Here is a 20,117-nt window from a genome sequence, read left to right on the forward strand (position 1 = left end):
ACAAATATAAGATAGAAATAAAATTCTTATAAAATGAGGGGTGCCTGGGTGGCTCAGTCGGTTAAGCAGCCGACTTTGTCTCAGGTCATGATCTCGCAGTCCGTGAGTTCAAGCCCGCATTAGGCTCTGTGCTGACAGCTCAGAGCCTGGAGCCTGCTTCTGTTTCTGTGTCTCCCTCTCTCCTGCCCCTCCCTCATTCACGCTCTGTCTCTCTCTGCCTTTCAAAAATGAATGAATGTTAAAAAAAAAATTTTTTTAATTCTTATAAAATGATGCTCAAATATTGAAATAATGCTATATTTTAATCAAAATTAAATACTAAACATAAAAAATGTGGTAGATTGATAAAGTTCTACAAAAGTCAGGTTATAGATCTGCTTCTACAAAATGAAGTAAAAATTATAGCTTCTGTACATTTCATTTTATGTATGTATCTTTCACAAGACTTAGAAATTGATCCTCATTGGTTATCAAAATTGGTTTCCTGAGGGTATTCACTATTCTAAACCTGCTTCACACTTCTCTCTCCCAGAAGTGGTAATCAGTAATACTTAAGCAGATATATTATTTTATTATCCTTCAACTTCATGAATGCTTTAAGGATATACTTATATAAGGATATATTTAATTTTTAATGATTTTTTCATCCTTTCTCTTGGTAATAGAATGAACAACTATATATAAGGGTTATTTTATAATATATGGTATAAACACTCGAGAGTTATTTGGATTTGTTTACTTTTCCTTTGTAGGAAAGCTATTTAAATCTGAGGACTTAACTGACTTGGTGCGTTTTTTTTTAATGTTCTACAAAGATAAACCCATAGATTTGCTTTTGGGGGATATTTTTCAGGTAAAGATGTGTAACCCAGGAGAGACTCCTGTGAGTATTTCTTTACTTTGTAAATACAAACTATTTTAGGAAAATACTATCTGTCTAATGTAATTCCCTGAAATTTGTTTACAGAACTAAACCTGATGAGTGCACTAGTTTTTAAGTCTGGTATCCAGAATTTTTACTGACACTTATACCTACTACATGAAGTAATGAGAGGCCACAAATTTAGTGAAAAGTGGAAGAAAAGTGACAAACAAACAATAATAAAATGATAGATACAAATCAAATATGTCAATATTTACATCACATATAAGTGGCCAAAATTTGCCAGCTAAGAGATAGTTCATCAGAATGAATTAAAAAACACAATGCAATTATTGCTGTCTGTACTCAGTTAAAATATAATGAAATACATAGGTTAAAAGTAAAAGATGGAAAAATAAATACCATGCAGACAATAACAAAAAGAAATCTGTACTAGCTATATTAATATCAAAGTAGACTTTGGTGCCAAAACCCAAAAAATCTGACCAGGGATCAAGAAGGATACTGTATACTGGTAAAAGAGTCAAATCACCAAAAAGATACAACAATCCTAAAAGTGTATGCATCTAATAAGAGAGACTCAAATATATGCATTGGAAGATGACAGAATTAAAGAGAGAAATAGATTAGTCTACAATTATAGTTGGAGGGTGTGTAGAAAATCAGCAGTGAGATAAAAGAATTGAACAACACCATCTACCATCTGGATTTAATTGATATTTAAAAAGCACTACGTCCAACAGCAATACAAAACACATTATTTTAAAATACACATGGGGACTCCTGGGTGGCTCAATCGGTTAAGCATCTGACCTCAGCTCAGGTCATGATCTTGTGATTCGTGAGTTCGAGCCCTGCATCAGGCTCTGTGCTGAAGTGCAGAGCCTACTTGGGATTCTCTGTCTCCCTTTCTCTCTGCCCCTCCCCTGCTCGCTCTTTCTCTCAAAATAAATAAACATTTAAAAAGAAGAAATTAATAACAGAAAGATAACTGAAAATCTGCAAGCACTTGGAATTTAAACAATACACTCCTGAATAAACCATGAATGAAAGAGGAAGTCTCAAAGGAAATTAGAAAATACTTTGAATAGAATGAAATGAAAATACAACCTACCAAAATTTGTGGGATTCAGCTAAAGCACTGCTTAAGGAGAAATTTATCCTAGAAGAAATCTTTATCTTAGAAGAGAAGAAAGATTTTGCATTAATAATGTCAGCTTCCACTTTAAGAAACTAGAAATAGTTTCTTAAATCAAATCAAGCCAACCCAAATCAAGCAGAAGTAAGAAAATATTAGCTATGAAGTCCGAAAGCAACAAAATTGAAAACATAAAAGTAGTTCTTTGAAAAGAGCAATAAAACTGATAAGATTGACAAAGAAGACTCAAAAACAAATCATCAATAATAGAGACTATCATGATGCATACATATGAGTGTGTGTGTGTACTAACAAGATATGTAGATTATATGCTGAAAACCTAAAAATGCTGATGAAAGAAATAGACATACCATGATCATGGATTGGATGTGTGTAAATGTGATATGCAGATAGGTATGTATGTAAGCAAGATGTTTAGGTTGATATGTAGATGTTGTTATGTATATACGTACCTATCTACATATCAACCTAAACATCTTGCTTGTTAAAAACATTATTTCAAAGTAGATCACCTATCTAAATATAAAACAAACTTTAAAACCTTTAGAAGTGTAAAAAAATATCTTCAGGATCCAGGAGAAGAGTTCTTAGACGTGATACTAAAACTATGATCCATTTTTTTAAATTACTAAATTAGATTTCATCAAATTCAAATCTTTTGTACTGTAAATTTTACTGTTAGAGGATAACATACCACAGACTATGAAGAAATATTTGTAAATTCCATATACAACAAGGACTTGTATTCACAACATATATAATATTCCCAAAACTCAATAACAGGAAAATAACCCAATTAAAAAATAAGCACAACACTTGAGTAGACACTGCTAAGGTAGTTTCTCCCTTACTGCAATAAGCAATTAACTCAGCTTTCCTTTAGCAGAGCTAAAGGGGCATTTTGTGGGAAGCCAACATTTGATAATGCCATCTCATTGGAACTTCTATTAATAGCTTAGCAAATATTATCATATTTGCTGGTTTTTAACTCCTCAACTAATTTTATCTGACCTTAGTTTCAAATTAAATTAACTCTAGATTATTTAAATACTTTACAGTTATAAAAACAATCCTTTAATATAATACTTTCCTACATGTTTGTACTGAGTAGAAATACATTTAAGTAAGCCTGCTGTTTAAAGATTGCAAAAATGCAATCTACCAAGTGGGAGAAGATATTTGCAAATAATATATCAGATAAAGGGTTAATATCCAAAATATATAAATAACTTATACAACTCAGCACCAAAAAACTCCCAACTAATCCGATTAAAGAATGGGCAGATAACCTGAATACTTTCCAAAGAAGCCATACAGATGACCAACAGACACATGAAAAGATGCTCAACATCACTCATTATTAGGGAAATGCAAATCAGAACCACAATGAAATAGCACCTCACACCTGTTCGAATGGCTAAAATAGAAAACACAAGAAATAACATGTGTTGACAAGGATGTGGAGAAAAAGGAACCCTTGTGCACTATTGGTGGGAATGCAAATTGGTGAAGCCACTGTGGAAAACAGTATGGAGTCTCCTCAAAAAATTAAAAATAGAATTACCATATGACTTAGTAATTCCAATATTGGATATCTACCCAGAGAAAACAAAATACTAATTGGAAAAGATATATGCACCCCTGTGTTTATTGCAGCATTATTTACAATAGTCAAGATATGGAAGCAACCCAAGTATCCATCAATAGAGGAGTGGATAAAGGTGTGGTATATATACAATGGAAAATTACTCAGCCATAAAAAAGAATGAAATCTTGCCATTTGCAACAACATGGGTGGACCTAGAGGGCATAATACTAAGTAAAATAAATCAGAGAAATACAAATACCATAATATTTTACTCATGGGGAATTTCAGAAACCAAACAAACGAAGAGATTGACAAACAGAACCTTAAATATAGAGAACAAACGGGTGGTTGCCAGAGCGGGGAGGTGGGTGGGGAGATAGGAGAAACAGGTGAAGGGGATTAAGAGAACAGTTATCTTGATGAGCACTAAGAAATATATAGAATTGTTGAATCATTATATTGTGTACCTGAAATTGATACAACACTATGTTAATTATACTTGAATATATTGAGTATATAAATTTGAGATGTATTTTTATGAATTTTTAAGTATACAGTATGTAAAGTAATTCTCAGTGATCATAATAATTTCAAATGTTTGCTTGTAATATTAAGGGGTGGTTTCACAGGTCATCTTTCTTATTTTTATTTTTAATGAGATTAACCAAATCTTTTTTCTATAAAGCATAATATTGGTTGTTTTAATCATGTTTTTTTTTTCTACTTAATACATTGAGGGGGGTGTAACAGTGTAGGAATTAATTAATATGAAAAGACAAAGAATAATATAGTCTGAGAGAATGGATAGAAAAACACAAAAAATTTCATTTATGTTGTTGAAATAACAAGAAGGGAGTGGAAAATTATAGTTGGTACAGCAGTAGCCTGATTTTCTATGACAGAGTTCAAGAAAATACATGCTTTAACTAGGGGCGCCTGGGTGGCACAGTCGGTTAAGCGTCCGACTTCAGCCAGGTCACGATCTCGCGGTCCGTGAGTTTGAGCCCCGCGTCAGGCTCTGGGCTGACGGCTCGGAGCCTGGAACCTCTTTCCAATTCTGTGTCTCCCTCTCTCTCTGCCCCTCCCCCGTTCATGCTCTGTCTCTCTCTGTCCCAAAAATAAATAAAAAATGTTGAAAAAAAAAAAATTTAAAAAAAAATAAAAAAAAAGAAAAAAAAAAAAGAAAATACATGCTTTAACTAACACCTTTTTGTACCTCAACTTTTATTATTCTTATGAAGAAAAATCTAAGTAATAAAGTTTTATTTAATGTTTAAGTATTAAAATAGAACTCTGGCAAAAACTAATATAATACAGAATTCTTCCATCCATAAAAGCAATAAAAAGGAGTATTTGGGTTGTTAAGAAGTTTCTCTTTTTCCCCAGGAAAAATGTGCAGAACGAAATAAGCAAATTCGTATTCGATATAAACCTTCTCTTTTCCAGCATGTGGGTATACAGTCATCATTCCCTGGAAGAGAACAATATTCCAAAGTAAGATTTTGAAATGTTACTTGAGTAATATATAATGTCTTGTGAACTTATAAAATATTGTTCAGGAAAGGAGAGATGGAAACATGAGACAGACTGTGAAATATGGTTGTTTAAACATAGTTCATCTTACGATAGCTATATGTTGTGAAGAGCAATCATCTTTTCAAGACCCAAGTTATCTGTCATGGTTAGAAAAATCTAGCCTATGTTAACTTCTTTGCCTTACTATTATGTAACAGCTGTGCAATTCAAGTAATGACTAAAAACATGTTTTAAAAATCATAATATACTCACTATTTTAGTCTAATATTTAAAATTAGACAAGAATATTTCCAAATAAAATGTCCCTATTATCTAATTTAGATGTATCAACATTCTTATTTCAGATCACTATTTATTGTATCAACAAAAATTTGATTTTTTGGTATTGTTTGGTTTTTATCATTCTTAAATTTTCCATCATTTTTGGAAACAATGTTATTTATAATTGAATTAGCATCTTGGTAGGGTAGAAGAAGCAAAGACTTCGGAGTCAAAACACCTAGTTTTGGGGCGCCTGGGTGGCGCAGTCGGTTAAGCGTCCGACTTCAGCCAGGTCACGATCTCGCGGTCCGTGAGTTCGAGCCCCGCGTCAGGCTCTGGGCTGATGGCTCGGAGCCTGGAGCCTGTTTCCGATTCTGTGTCTCCCTCTCTCTCTGCCCCTCCCCCGTTCATGCTCTGTCTCTCTCTGTCCCAAAAATAAATAAAAAAAAAACGTTGAAAAAAAAAAAAATTAAAAAAAAAAAAAAAAAACACCTAGTTTTTAGTTACGGTGACCTATGTCCTCTGTGCTCTCTTCAGTCTGTAAGAGGGAGAAGTTTAAATTAGATGATCCTTAAGATGTTTTCCACCTTTGAAATACTATTGACATCTCTCCCTTCATTTCTTCACACAACAAAGCAAATGATTGCTTTAATCTTTGGCAGTTGAAATGAGAGAAATGCACATGCACATACTCTCATCATTTCATTCATTATTTATGATCAGCCCTCCTTCCACCTTTTCTACTCCTTATCTCTATATATTTATTGTACTGAGTTCTTTGGAACACTGCCTGAAACATAGTGTGAATTTAATAGATGTTAGCTATTAGCTATTATGCAAGGTGAAATTCTAGATTGAAAGTATTCATTAAGCAAAACAGACAAGTGTCTGGTATATTGAAAATTTATGAATCTGCATGCAAAAAATAACACCATAAAAATACATAAAACATAGCTGCAGGTGATGCAGAAAGAAATTGGTCTATACCATTCTATTTGTTGGTGCTGTTATAATGGAACTCTTTTCTTGCATTGTATTTTTTTGCTTGATGAGCTGTTTTAACCTTACCTTTGTAAATTTACAACCGATTAAGTAGAATATTTATCTAATCACTCATATTTTAATGTTATAGCCTAGCTCTTTACCTTTTTATACCTCACACCATGTAAAATAGAAATAAATAACAATTTAGTGACATTTCCAATGTGGATTGTATATTTTTAAAATATATATTACTTTAATTATTATAATTATTTAATCATATTATTTTAAAATTTTCTAACAGGATATTTATTATTAGGAGTTTCATAATTCAAGTACCTTCTTTAAAAATGATCAGCATCATTCTTTGGAAAAAATGACATAATGAGGATTAGTCTTAGTTCTCAACTTTCTTCATAGTGGCTAAGAAACTATCTCATATAAAAAATTAAGCCTTTGATAATATAGTGGTAAGTATAAAGATTGATATAAATATATAGAAAATTATCAGATATTTTTTAGCCTTATTTTATAATCATATTTTGTGTATTTTTAAAACTTTATACATATAACTTTCTGATATACTCTCTAATATTTTGTTTGAGAATAATGAGTATTTTCTTTTCCTTTTTATCATATACTGTATACATACAATGAATTTGGAGACAATAGATCTCAGTTTGAAGCCTCATTCTTATCAATAGATGCAACACTATGGATGAATCTCTAAAACACTGTGCTAAATGAAAAAAGCCAGATGCAAAAGACTATATACTCTATGATTCAATGTGGAATTCTAGAAAAGGCAGATCCTGATATCTCATTATGATTTTAATTTGCATTTCTTTGATGGCAAATGATGTTGAGCATCTTTTCACGTACCAGTTGTATGTATGTATATATGTATGTGTGTGTGTATATAATGAAATATAGATTTTTACCAAATATGGATTTTAATGAAATGTAGTATATAGTTTATGAAATGTCTGAGTATTTGCCCATTTAAAAAAGTGGGTTGTTCACCTGTTTACTTTTGTTTGTACATACATGGTCTCAGCTTATGACTTGCTCTTTCATTTTCTTAACAGTGCCTTTCAATGAATGAAAGACTTTCACCTTGATACAGGTCACTCCACCCAAACCTCCACTCTGTCCATATAGTTATGTCATTGCTTAGTTCAGTATTCAATGATTTCATAACGAGAATATAAAACCTGTTTACACTTAAACTGCATAGTATGCTCCATTTTTCCTTTATTATGCAGCTTTTTTTTTGTTTTAAATTTGCTTTATTTCAATGTACTTATCACTAATTCATCCTCAGATTCCCTGCGAATTATCTAAATCTGTTCCTGATGTATTCAAACATTTTAAAAATCATGGCTGAATGTTGACTATTGTTGAATGCTTTTCTGCATTTCTACCACTTCCTAACCTTGAAAAATCTCTCTCCTGCAGCCTTCTGACCAGTTCTAGCATATATCTCAGGAACCGGGCAGTTGATTTTCCTGTTTTCTATATCTCAAATCTGTATCATTCTTGGTCAACTCATTTGTTTTAGTAAAGCACACTCCCCTCTCCCTGGTAATTTCTTGAGAAAGATTGTATAGGAGGTAAATTCTTGGAAAACTAAAACATCTTAAAATGACTGCAGTCTATCAAACTTCATTGTTAGGTTGGTTAGGCAAAAGATTCTGAATTCTGATTTTTTAAGGTATTCAAGACTGTAACTGATGAAAAGTAGTTAAAGCCATTCTAATTCCTGTTTCTTGGTATCAGACCAATTTTCCCATCTGTAGACCTTTAAAACTTTTCTTCTATTTGAGATTCTACAATTTCATGATGATAGGATAGGTCTATTTTTATCTATTGTGCTTAATATTTGGTAGAGCTTTTTAATATGAAAACTCGTGTTTCGATTCTGGAAAATATTCAGAAATTATTTTGTTGATAAATTTCTCCCTCTGTTTTCTATGCTCTTTTTAAGGAACCCTATTTCAAATGTAAGATTCCTTAGATTGATGTTCTCTCTGTCTCTTACTTTCTCCTTCCTATTTTCTTTCTATTTGCTTCACTCTCTGAAAGTTTTTCTGAATTTTGCCTTATATCCTTTTTATGAGTGCTTTTTTTTTTGTTTTGTTTTTTGGGAAGGAGGGCAGTTTTCATTGATTGGTTGGTTTGGTTGTTTGTTTGTTTTTGCTATTGTAGCTTTAATGTCTGAAGAACTCCTTTTGTTCTCCTAATGTCATTGTCCTCTTTTATAACCCTTGGTTCTTATTTTATGATTGAAATACTTCTACTTAACCCTCTGAGGATTTTAATATTTTTAAAATATTTTTTTTAAGTTTCTTATTCCTGCATAGTTTCTATGGTCGTTCTATGGTCGTTTTTGATGTCTGCTGCTCTGCATGAGCATGTATATTCCAACTGTGACTCTGCAGTTAACCCCAGGGCCCTTGCCTGTTCCCCTATATCCACTGTCTCTTGAGTTTGGGTCATCCTTAGAGCTACTCTCACCTTTTTTAGTGGCTGGTGCCAGTGTTTTAGAATTTGAAATCTTCCCCTTCTCATCTGGTCTCATATGCTTTCTATCTGACACTCCCTCAGAATGATTTCTGTGGATGGAAGGGTGTTCATGCAGAATTAACATTTGATACTTCAACAGTAAAAGGGGCACAATCTGCAACTATGTGAATGGAACTAGAGGGTATTAGGCTAAGTGAAATTAGTCAGTTGGAGAAAGACAAATATCATATGACTTCATTCATATGAGGACTTTAAGATACAAAACAGATGAACATAAAGGGAAGCAAAAATAATATAAAAACAGGGAGGGGGACAAAACATAAGAGACTCTTAAATATAGAGAACAGAGGGTTGCTAGAGGGGTTGTGGGAGGGGGGATGGGCTAAATGGGTAAAGGGCTTAAGGAATCTACTCCTGAAATCATTATTGCACCGTATGCTAACTTGGATGTAAATTAAAAAATAAATAAAACTACTAATAAAAATCATCAAAATCTTAAAAAAATAAAAATAAATTAAAAAGGTACATAGTATATAACCAAAAGTATGCATTATTTATATACATACCACTTCACCATGAAAATGTGGGTGCATTTCCATGAAGATAACCCTGCATTCTGTGAGTTCAATTAGACCTGCATCATGCTGTTTGTTTGTTTGTTTGTTTGTTTGTTTTATTTTTTTAGTGGGACTGAGGTCAGCAAAATTTGAAGAAGGTAGCACAGGTAACAAATTTCCCAGGCAACTTCTTTATCTGTTACCCTCTCAGTCTTTCTAACAAGCTCCTTTCGGAAGGTCTCCCTTCTTTCCTGCAAGAACAGCAAGAGACCACCACCACCTCATTTTTTCCCTCCCACATTAGGAATTTGAAATGCCTTCAGCACCCTCCACTGCAACCAGATTTCCCTATCAAAAACAATTTCAGGGAAATAGGGAACTGTCCTTTTGCTAACATTTTTAGATATTTAAAATTAGGTGTTTCCAAACTGATGAAAGAGCTGCAGAATGGGTTACCCCTTCCATTTTCCAAAGGGTGCGTTTCAAAATGGAATAAAATTCAATCGTATCAGATTTATAGTTTTGTTTATTTTTATTAAGCAATATACATATATCCGGCTAAACATTAACAAAAAGAGCAACAATCCTCTGCATTTTCCCCATCCTTATCTGACTCACCAGAGGCAAGGGCATTTAATCATTCTGGTTTAAATGCTTGGTAGTTTCTTTATATTGCTAAATAATACACTTACGCTGCTAATTTTTATTTATCCACATTATTTTTCCTGCAGTATAGATGAAAATTTAGATACTTATTCATTTTTACTATGTCTTAGTCAGTTTGGGCTGCCATAACAAAAAACAAAACACACGCACACACAAAAAAACACAAACTGGGTGGCTTAAACAACAGAAATTTATTTATCACATTTGTAGAAGTTGGGAAGTCCAAGATCAGGATGCCAGCATGGGGGCTTTTGGTGAGAGCCCACTTCCTGGTTTGTAGACAGCTGTCTTCTGACTATATCCTCACATGGCCAAGAGTAGAGAAAGGTCTGGTCTCTTTATCCCACTATAAAGGCACTAAAGTCATTCATGAACATTCCACCTTTTTGACCTAATTATCTCCCAAAGGCCAAAGGTTATATTTCCAAATACACTGAGGATTTAGGCTTCAACATACAAATTTGAGGAAGGAGATGCAAATATTCAGTTGATGGGATATTATAACATTGATTATTTTGCCCCTTTCTTTTCTGAGTTTTCTTTTCTGAAAGAATAATTAAATATTAAGTTTACTGAATTGATCTTCTATATGTCATAGCTTTTATTTACTATGTCCTATCATTGGTTTTTCTATGCACTAGGTGGATTCCTTGACTAACTTTTCTAATGAATGTTTACTTTATTTTTATTTTATTCCTTTTTCCCTAGCATCTACTTGTGTTGTGGATACAATTATTCTCAAATCTCAGAATACTATTAGATCTCTTTATGAAACATTTTTATTTTTTTTAAGTTTATTTATTTATTTTGAGAGAGACAGAGAGAGTGCAGAAAGGAGACAGGCAGAGAGAGAGTGGGACAGAGAAGCCAAAGCAGGCTCTGTGCTGACAGCAGTGAGTCTGATGTGGGTCTTGAACTCACGAACCATGAGATCATACCCTGACCCGAAGTCAGATGCCTAACCTACTGAGCCATCCAAGTGCCCCTCATGAAACATTTTTAAAGTTCTCTTCTGCATTCTGAATATGCTGTTTTTTCTGTGACCAGATAAATCTATCTGCTTGTCTATTTTGATCTGTCTGCTAGGTTACACACTTTCCTCAAATATTTAGTGATTCTTGGTTGTCTGGTGGCAAATATGGGTGATTTTAATTCCTCTCCCTCCCCACTCCTTTCCCCACACTGCATTTATCCTCATATTCCTTTATAAAATTGAAAGGAATGAGGCTTCCTGAGAGTTTTTGGTACATGGATAGAATTTGTTGGCTTATGGCCACCATAAGTCGGTTAAGCTCCGACTCCGGCTGAGGTCATAACCTTATGGTTCATGAATTCGAGCCCCTCTGCTGTCAGCACAGAGCCCACTTCAGATCCTCTGTCCCCATCCCCCACCCCTTTCACACGTGCGTGCGTGCACTCTTGCACGATGAATAAACATTTAAAGAAAAAAAGAATTTGTTGGCTTACAAACTCTGTTGTAGAGTATGTGGGTGACTAGGCTGTGATTGTTTTGTGTTGGAGTGTTTTTCCGTTTTTTGTTTTCCCAGTGGTTTGAGTGAAGGGGCACCAACATCGCAACCTATGTCCCAAAGAGCTTTGTTCTGGGACACAGGTTCACCCAGTGCCTGCCCTAGTTGCTAGTTACATCTGGGTGGCTCATTCAGCTTTCCTTAGAGAAGACTATGTGTATCAGTTGCCTGGGGCGAAAAGGCCTTGCAGCTCTCCCGTGCTCCTGACAACACTCCCCCTTCCTTCTTCAGGGTTAGCTCCGCTTTGGCTTCCATCTTTCATCAAATTTGCTATCTCCATTCTAGCCCTATGTTCCACATGCTGAAGTCACAGACTCCTCGGCTCCATTGTCAGGCCCCACTCTTCCACCAGATTTATGTCTCTCGTTAATTTGATTAAATGTCTCCTCAGCTGTGGGCCTCCTCTATTCTTTATGTCGTTTGGAATTACATCTTTTTCGTTCATTTACTATCATTTCAGTGGGCCTAGCCATCCACTACCTAGAACCAAGAGTTTAGATATTACATTTCAACTTTTGTCAACTTTTAATTTTATTAAGTAAAATAAAATTTACATTCATGACCCCAGCAAGATAAATGTCACCCTCTTTTCTTTAACCAGGTCTAACATAGCAACACTTTAATATTCATTTCTTTAAGTCTTTTTAAAAAACTTTTATGTAAAATTTGTTCCTTAACCAGTTAAATTATATATTACACTTCTCACAAAACTTTTTAAAGTGTAAGATAAATTTTCGATAGTTCATTAAGGAGAAAAATAGTTTAGTTTATTTCTATTCATCTAGCTAGTAGTTCAAAAATAATTTAATAAAAACATTTATCTTGGTGATGAATATTCTAAGTTTTAAATTTTTAAAAATTTTGCCTGCCATCAATTTAAATGTTCTTTATCATTTCATGTTCTACGTCTATAATAAACATAAAAGAGATTTAGAAACAACTAAAATATTTCTGTATGAATAATTTCTGAAAAGTCAAATAAGATACTTAGTTTTTCTATTAGTTGGTAAGCAAGAGAATAGTGTGTTTTTATAATTTGCCAGTGCTGCATCCTACATGAAAAGTTATTTTTGTTTTACTGCAGCTCACTGGGCATAGGGCAAAGTGTTTCAATGTGTTAAAGTAGGGTTACCAAATAAGATACAGGATACCTAATTAACTTTGAATTTAGTTAAACAATCACTTTTTTTTGTATGTGTGACCCATTTGTTTTATTGCCGTTGCTAAATCTACTAAGCCTCGTTGGAGGTGATGGAGGGAAAGGAAGTAGATAGATATCTCCCATCAAAATGCTTTAATTGAATTATTTGAGTTTATGCCTTTGACTTTTATTAAATAACAATATATGGCATATTTGCATGTTTTTCAAGACTATTATTTAAAGTTTTGTTTTGTTTTGTTTTAATGTAAAGATACATGTGACAACTTTCTCTTAATTAGAAAAAGGATATTCTTTCCCAAGGAGTAGTCATGATTTCTTTGGCCCATTGTGGGTATTTTTGTTCCCTTTGACTAACAAGAAATTCAAAACTAATTTAATATGAAATGTAGTACTCATATTTTCTTGCATTCACAGCAAAATTTCTCCAGTTCTAATTTTATATTTAGTCTCTGATTTTCTTTCATATATTAGTGTTAAAAGATTATTATGTTTCAATTTTATGTTTATGTTTCAATCTTAAATCTTTCCTATATTTATTTATATTTTAAATTATAAAAATAAAGTGAATGTTTAAAGATATCTGGATATTGTCATATTAGGGACATCTGGCTGGCTCAGTAGAGCATGCAACTCTTAATCTCGGGGTTGTGAATTCGAGCCCCATGTTAGGTGTAGAGTTTATTTAAAAATATTTGTACCTTATCTATAACAGTTGGTTGGCTTTAGTGATAATCCCAGGTATCCCAGTGATGGAAATCTTTTGCATTCACAGCAAAATAGTTTTTCAATGATTTTAACACCATGATGGTATTAAAATTGATATTGTCTAATACATCTTAAGAATCATGTCTTTGCCAATTTAAATATTCTTCTCTACTTATGGGGTAAAAGAGTGGTCAAAAGGATAAAGAATGTTATCAAAATATTTCATAAAAATTATATCCTTGTGAATTAATTAATTTCTATTTAATTTTCTAGATATTATACATTTCTTGTTTTTATTTCAGAAAATATGAAGATAATAAGCATAACAAGAAAAATTCTGTAATACATTGGAACCTCAGCTAAGCCTGATTTCTCATGGCATCTTTCAGAAATTATAATAATGAAAATGCATAATTGTATAGAAGAGAATTCAGAAATTAACACACTTGTAGGCTTGAAAGTGTTAAGCTCCCTCTTATGTCAAGGAAAATTACAGTGTTTATTTATGATGTTTGTACCCTTACTATTATAATTTAATTAAAAAAATAGTAAAGGCAGGGAAGTTTTTGAAAATTAAGAAATGAATTTTGTTGACGTAGTTATGCTATCACATAATTTTAATAAATAGCTAATAGTTCAGAAACTTGTCATGGACAGGTTCTGTGTAAATTGGTACATGTTCTTATCCATTTTGTTAGGACATCTAAAGAAAGCACAATTTAAGCCTGGGTCTGGCAGTGCCACAATATCTTCTTGTCTTTTAAGTAAGTGCATTTAAAACTATAAACTTTCCCCTAAAGTGCTGTTTGAACTGGTTTACCAGCCTCTTGATATTTATGTATTCCGATAGTCATTCAGTTCTAAAAGATTTTGTAATTTCTCTTATTATTACTTTCTTAGCTCATGGGTTATTTGGGAGTGTTTTCTTTTTTTTTTTTTTCTTCAAATATGTTGGTTTTTGCCATCTTTTACTGTTGATTTCTCATTTAATTACATTGTTCTTAGTGGATTTTATCTGTGTGATGAGATTTGAGAATTGTTAAGAATGCTTATGTTTCATGTGAATTTGAAAAGAATGTATAGTGTCTGTAGACTCCCTTTAAAATATGTTGCATTCATTTGTTTCTTATAAATGTGTTTTGTGCTTTGGAAACGTCTTCTTAAATATTCCCAATTATTGGGTGCAGAATTCTCTTATATCAGGCTTTTTAATTTACTTATTCAGGTTTTTAAAATTCTTCCTGATTTTTGTCTGCTTGATTATCAGTTTCTTATAGGAGTCTATTAAACTCCACTATTCTTCTTGTTATTCTGTTGAGTTTTATTTTATTTATTTTGAGAGATAATAAGAGATATTTCTTCTTCCTTCTTATTCATCAATAAAATATGAAAATTGTACTTCCTATTGTGTATTACCTATCCTTGAGTGCCAAAACTTTACATATTTACCTCAGTATGAACTGTGTCACATACGAACATATAAAAAGAATATGAAAGATGAACTGTTCACATGTGTCCATTTCAGTCTCTCCTTTTAGAAAAGAAGAAGCAGTATGTCAAGTATATTTCAGTGAATCTGGGTAGGGTGGTTGGTGGGGGGAGAAGAGGAAAAGACATTACATGGATGTTACCTGTGGCAGATGCTAGAAGAAAAAAAAGAGAGAGAAGTTGAAGAGAAGCCTTAAAGATTCAACACAATAACTGTTGCCCTTAATGAAATGATTCCAGAACAGAGAATTTTGGCAGTCAACACAAAGCATTTCCAGAAAATGTTCATAGTGTAGCCAGGAGAGACACCCCCAGTTTCCATCCCCATCTCTTCTGCCCAATTGCTGGATGTTTGGACCGTTTCACTCCTCACCCATGGTCCCTGGACTGAGGTGTCTGAGAAAGGGGTGATTTGGAGAATCCCTGACACTCATCTGGGATATAGCAGAGCAAATAGCGCTTATTGGCTGTTTTGGGCATTGTTTTATAACATTCATACTGATTTTGCTTTTAAAAGTCACTTTCCCTCAAGCATATGTATGAAAGCATATGATATATTTATGCCCTTGGCTCAATATAACAGATGAGTTTGTAGAAACCACATTCAGACAAATTTCTACTGAAATCTTTTTTTTTTTTCCCCCTCAAACACTACTTTTGAAGTAAATAGAAGCTCTGCAAACTTTGGAGACATGATAGGTAAAATTCCCTTTTACAAAAAATTCAAGTATTGAGATAAGCTACCAACAACTGCACTATTTACCATTGAAGTAAACAGTAACACTGTAATATAACTAATATTAGCAGTAATAGTAAATGTGACTACACTCTTGGGGAGAGGGAGAGAGTTAACCCTCTACCAACATAGGTGTATAAAAGTATCTCAGGGTTGGTTGTACACTCTTAATATGGACCATCCACCCTATGGCAGAATTTCAGTAATTATCTGGGCAGGCATTTTCCTATGAAAACTAGTTACATTTTTAGATGTTGTGTTATTAATTAATAGCCAGTCATAGGCAACAAATTATGAGGAAGTTTATGTGAGCTGATAGGTTTTTGTTTTGCTGATACTAGTTTTCTTTCTAAAAGCCCAGATAAAATGAGGATTTCTTAGAATGCAGTTTACCAAAATTGATGTGAGTAGAGACAAAGTTTTAAAAAAAATTTTTTTTAAATACGAAATTTATTGTCCAATTGGTTTCCATACAACACCGAGTGCTCATCCCAATAGGTGCCCTCCTCAATGCCCATCAACCACTTTCCCCTCCCTCCCACCCCCATCAACCCTCAGTTTATTCTCAGTTTTTAAGAGTCTCTTATGGTTTGCTTCCCTCCCTAACTTTTTTTTTTCCTTTCCCTCCCCCATGGTCTTCTGTTAAGTTTCTCAGGATCCACATAAAAGTGAAGACATATGGTATCTGTCTTTCTCTGTATGACTTATTTCACTTAGCATCACACTCTCCAGTTCCATCCACGTTGCTACAAAAGGCCATATTTCATTCTTCTTCATTGCCAAGTAGTATTCCATTGTGTATATACATCACAATTTCTTTATCCACTCATCAGTTGATGGACATTTAGGCTCTTTCCATAATTTGGCTATTGTTGAGAGTGCTGCTATAAACATTGGGGTACAATGCCCCTATGCATCAGCACTCCTGTATCCCTTGGGTAAATTCCTAGCAGTGCTATTTCTGGGTCATAGGGTAGATCTATTTTTAATTTTTTGAGGAAGCTCCACACTGTTTTCCAGAGCGGCTGCACCAGTTTGCATTGCCACCAACAGTGCAAGAGGGTTCCCGTTTCTCCACATCCTCTCCAGCATCTATAGGCTCCTGATTTGTTTATGTTAGCCACTCTGACTGGCGTGGGGTGATATCTCAGTGTGGTTTTGATTTGTATTTCCCTGAGGAGCAGTGAGTTGAGCATCTTTTCATGTGCCTGTTGGCCATCTGGATGTCTTCTTTAGAGAAGTGTCTATTCATGTTTTCTGCCCATTTCTTCACTGGATTATTTGTTTTTCGGGTGTGGCGTTTGGTGAGTTCTTTATAGATTTTGGATACTAGCCCTTTGTCCGATATGTCATTTGCAAATATCTTTTCCCATTCTGTCAGTTGCCTTTTAGTTTTGTTGATTGTTTCCTTTGCAGTGCAGAAGCTTTTTATCTTCATGAGGTCCCTATAGTTCATTTTTGCTTTTAATTCCCTTGCCTTTGGAGATGTGATACAGAAAGTTTAAACCAATAAATTTTCATAGAAGAAATAGAGAAATTTATTGAGAAATTATAAGCACAAAGAGCCACCAGGCCCAGATGATTGCACAGGGGAACTTAGCTCCTAGAAACCAGATAGTCCCAATGTTTTAACATTGTTTCAGAGTATAGCAAATAAAAGAAAATTCACAAATTCTTTTAATGATGTAAGTATAACATGAATACCTGGTCCTAATAATGAGAGCACAAAAAAGAAAACCACAGACCTATACCATTTATGACAATTGATGCAAAAATCTTAAATGCAATATTAGAAATAAACTCCCAAGCCACGTTAAGAAAACAACATACCATGTCCTGGTTTTTTTAATACCAGAGGTGCAAAAATCTGGATAGGATTCTTACTAATAGGTCTAAGGAGAAGAATCAAATGATTACCTCCATAGATGCTGAAAAAAGCCTTTGAAAAAAGGCAAGACCTATTTTCAATAAGAATATTAAAGAAAATTGCAATGAATGGATACTTTCTTAACATGATAAAATTAAGGGCCAGATAAAAAACACATATGAAAAATGCATGTCTAAAAGTATGTCTAAAAAATTACTTGTTTATATGAAATTAGAATCTCATGGAGTGTTGTGTATTTTAATTTGCTAAATCTGACAATCATAAATACAAGGTATGTACCTCAGTCCTAAAAATGGTTCTTTATTTAATGGGGAAACACTGGAGGCATTTCTACTAACATCAGAAAACAGAGCAAATGATCCCCTGCTATCTTCAGGACTGTTAAATTGTTCTGGCAATGTTAACCAGTGAAATTTGATAAGAAAAAAAGATTATAGACATAAGAATTGGAAAATAAGTAAAATTCTGTTTGAAGAAGTCAGGGGACTTAATCACAAAACTAATTCAAATAAAATAATTTAGCAAGGAATCAGGATATAAATTTGGCATTCAAAAATTATTAACTACTTGGGTGCCTGGGTGGCTCAGTCATTTAAATGTCAGACTCTTGATTTCAGCTCAGGTCATGATCTCAGGGTCATGGGATCAAGCCCCACGTCGGGCTCTGTGCTGGACATGGAGCCTGCTTGAGATTCTCAGATTCTCCCTCCCTCTACTTCCCCCTCCCCCACTCCTGCTCATGCGTGCACTCTCTCTCAAAAAAAAATTACATATATATATATATTATATGTATATATAATATATATATATATAAATGAGTAACTTCTTAAAAGTGAAAATAAGTCCTTAGATTATGTGATGAATGAGAAAATCTCTTTTATAATAGCAGTGAAAAAGATTCAGGAACAAACCTAGGAAGAAATGTACAAAACCAGGAAACCGTTTGAAAGTGATGGAAATATCCTGTATTTTGATTGTGGAAGTGATTTCAAAGGTGTATACATACACCTGTCAAATTGTAAACTTTAAATGAATGATATTTATTGTATGTAAATCTCAATAAAGTTGATCTAAAGGTAAAGTACTGTGTAAAACCTATATGAGGAAGGCTATGAAACTCTCCTAAAGATGAAAGAGGAGACTCAAGCAAATAGACCTCTCTCTTCTTGGACAGGATATCTCATCAAAATATTAGTTCTTCCTAAGTTAACTTAAAATTTTATTGTGATTCCAATAAATATGTGAACAATCCTTTTTTTCCTGGGGGTTGGCATATTGATATTCAAGTTCATATGGAAAAAAAACCCATTCAGGAATATCTAGAAAAGCACTGAAAAGGAAGTGCTAAGAGGGCATCTGAAACAACCAGATACTAAAACATTTTTCAAAGCCTCTATAATTAAAATAGTGTGATACTTTGTGCTAGCACTACACAGATCAGTGAAATAGAATCGAAAGTCCAGAAATATACCCAAGTAAATATGGATATTTAGTAAATGATAAAAGCAGTATCTTAAATCACTGGGCAAAGAGATATTCTGATGATATTGGGGCAACTGGATAGCCATTTAAAGAAATATTTACATGTTACAGAAAAATAAACTTCAAATAATAAACTTATAATAAAAAAGTATAATAAATAAAGTATAATAGTATGATAGTATAATAAAAAACTATAATAAAAAAATAATAAAATTATATAAGTATTAAAATATAGATGAACCTGGAGTAGGGAAAGGTATTCAATGTCTCAAAATCTGGACGCAATAAAAAGGAAACATTGTCCTTATGCATAAAAATTTATCCGACCTCACAAGTAAAAATCAAAACCAGGGCAGGCGCCTGGGTGGCTCAGTTAAAGTGCTGGATTTTGGCTCAGGTTGTGATCTTGCCATTCCAGAGTTCAAGCCCTGTGACAGGCTCTGTGCTGACAGTTTAGAGCCTGGAGACTGTTTCAGATTCTGTATCTACCTCTTTCTTTCTCTCTGTCCCTCTCCTGCTTGTGCTCTTTCTTTCAAAAATAAACATTAAAAAATTTTTTTAGGGGCGCCTGGGTGGCTTGGTCGGTTGAGCGTCCGACTTCGGCTCAGGTCATGATCTCACAGTCCGTGAGTTCGAGCCCCGCGTCGGGCTCTGTGCTGACAGCTCAGAGCCTGGAGCCTGTTTCAGATTCTGTGTCTCCCTCTCTCTCTGACCCTCCCCCGCTCATGCTCTGTCTCCCTCTGTCTCAAAAATAAATAAACGTTAAAAAAAAAAATTAAAAAAAAATTTTTTTTAAATTGAAACTACACTGAGATATCAGTCATGAGGTTGACAAAAATTCAAATGCTTGACAATGCATTCTGTTGGGTAAGGTTATGTGGAAAATAAACACTCTCATACACTGGAAATACAAAATGATAGAAGTCCTAAGGAGAGGATTTGGTATGTATAAGAAAACTACATAGCATTT

The 20,117-nt window shown here is 33.7% G+C and overlaps 1 protein-coding gene across 9 annotated transcripts in view; it reads left to right on the top strand.

Moving 5' to 3' along the window:
* MGAT4D (MGAT4 family member D) overlaps positions 1 to 14,951 on the top strand; it is a 74,525-nt gene extending 59,574 nt beyond the window's left edge. For 4 of the 9 annotated variants that reach the window (XR_009259291.1, XR_009259292.1, XR_009259287.1 and 1 more), the window contains 4 exons: positions 753 to 883; positions 5,017 to 5,124; positions 6,713 to 6,878; positions 13,856 to 14,951. Coding sequence is in view for 1 of the 9 variants with exons in the window: in XM_058721314.1 (XP_058577297.1) it covers positions 753 to 883; positions 5,017 to 5,124; positions 13,856 to 13,864 (248 nt within the window). In the remaining 8 variants the exon portion in view is untranslated. Of the gene's footprint in view, positions 1 to 752; positions 884 to 5,016; positions 5,125 to 6,712; positions 6,879 to 7,496; positions 8,300 to 13,855 lie in introns of those variants that run through there. The other 5 variants (XR_009259289.1, XR_009259288.1, XR_009259293.1 and 2 more) reach the window with 5 other exon arrangements.
* The last annotated feature ends 5,166 nt before the right edge of the window (positions 14,952 to 20,117 follow it).

This window comes from Neofelis nebulosa, chromosome 3 (genome assembly GCF_028018385.1).
Source record: "Neofelis nebulosa isolate mNeoNeb1 chromosome 3, mNeoNeb1.pri, whole genome shotgun sequence".
Classification (NCBI taxonomy): Eukaryota; Metazoa; Chordata; class Mammalia; order Carnivora; family Felidae; genus Neofelis; species Neofelis nebulosa.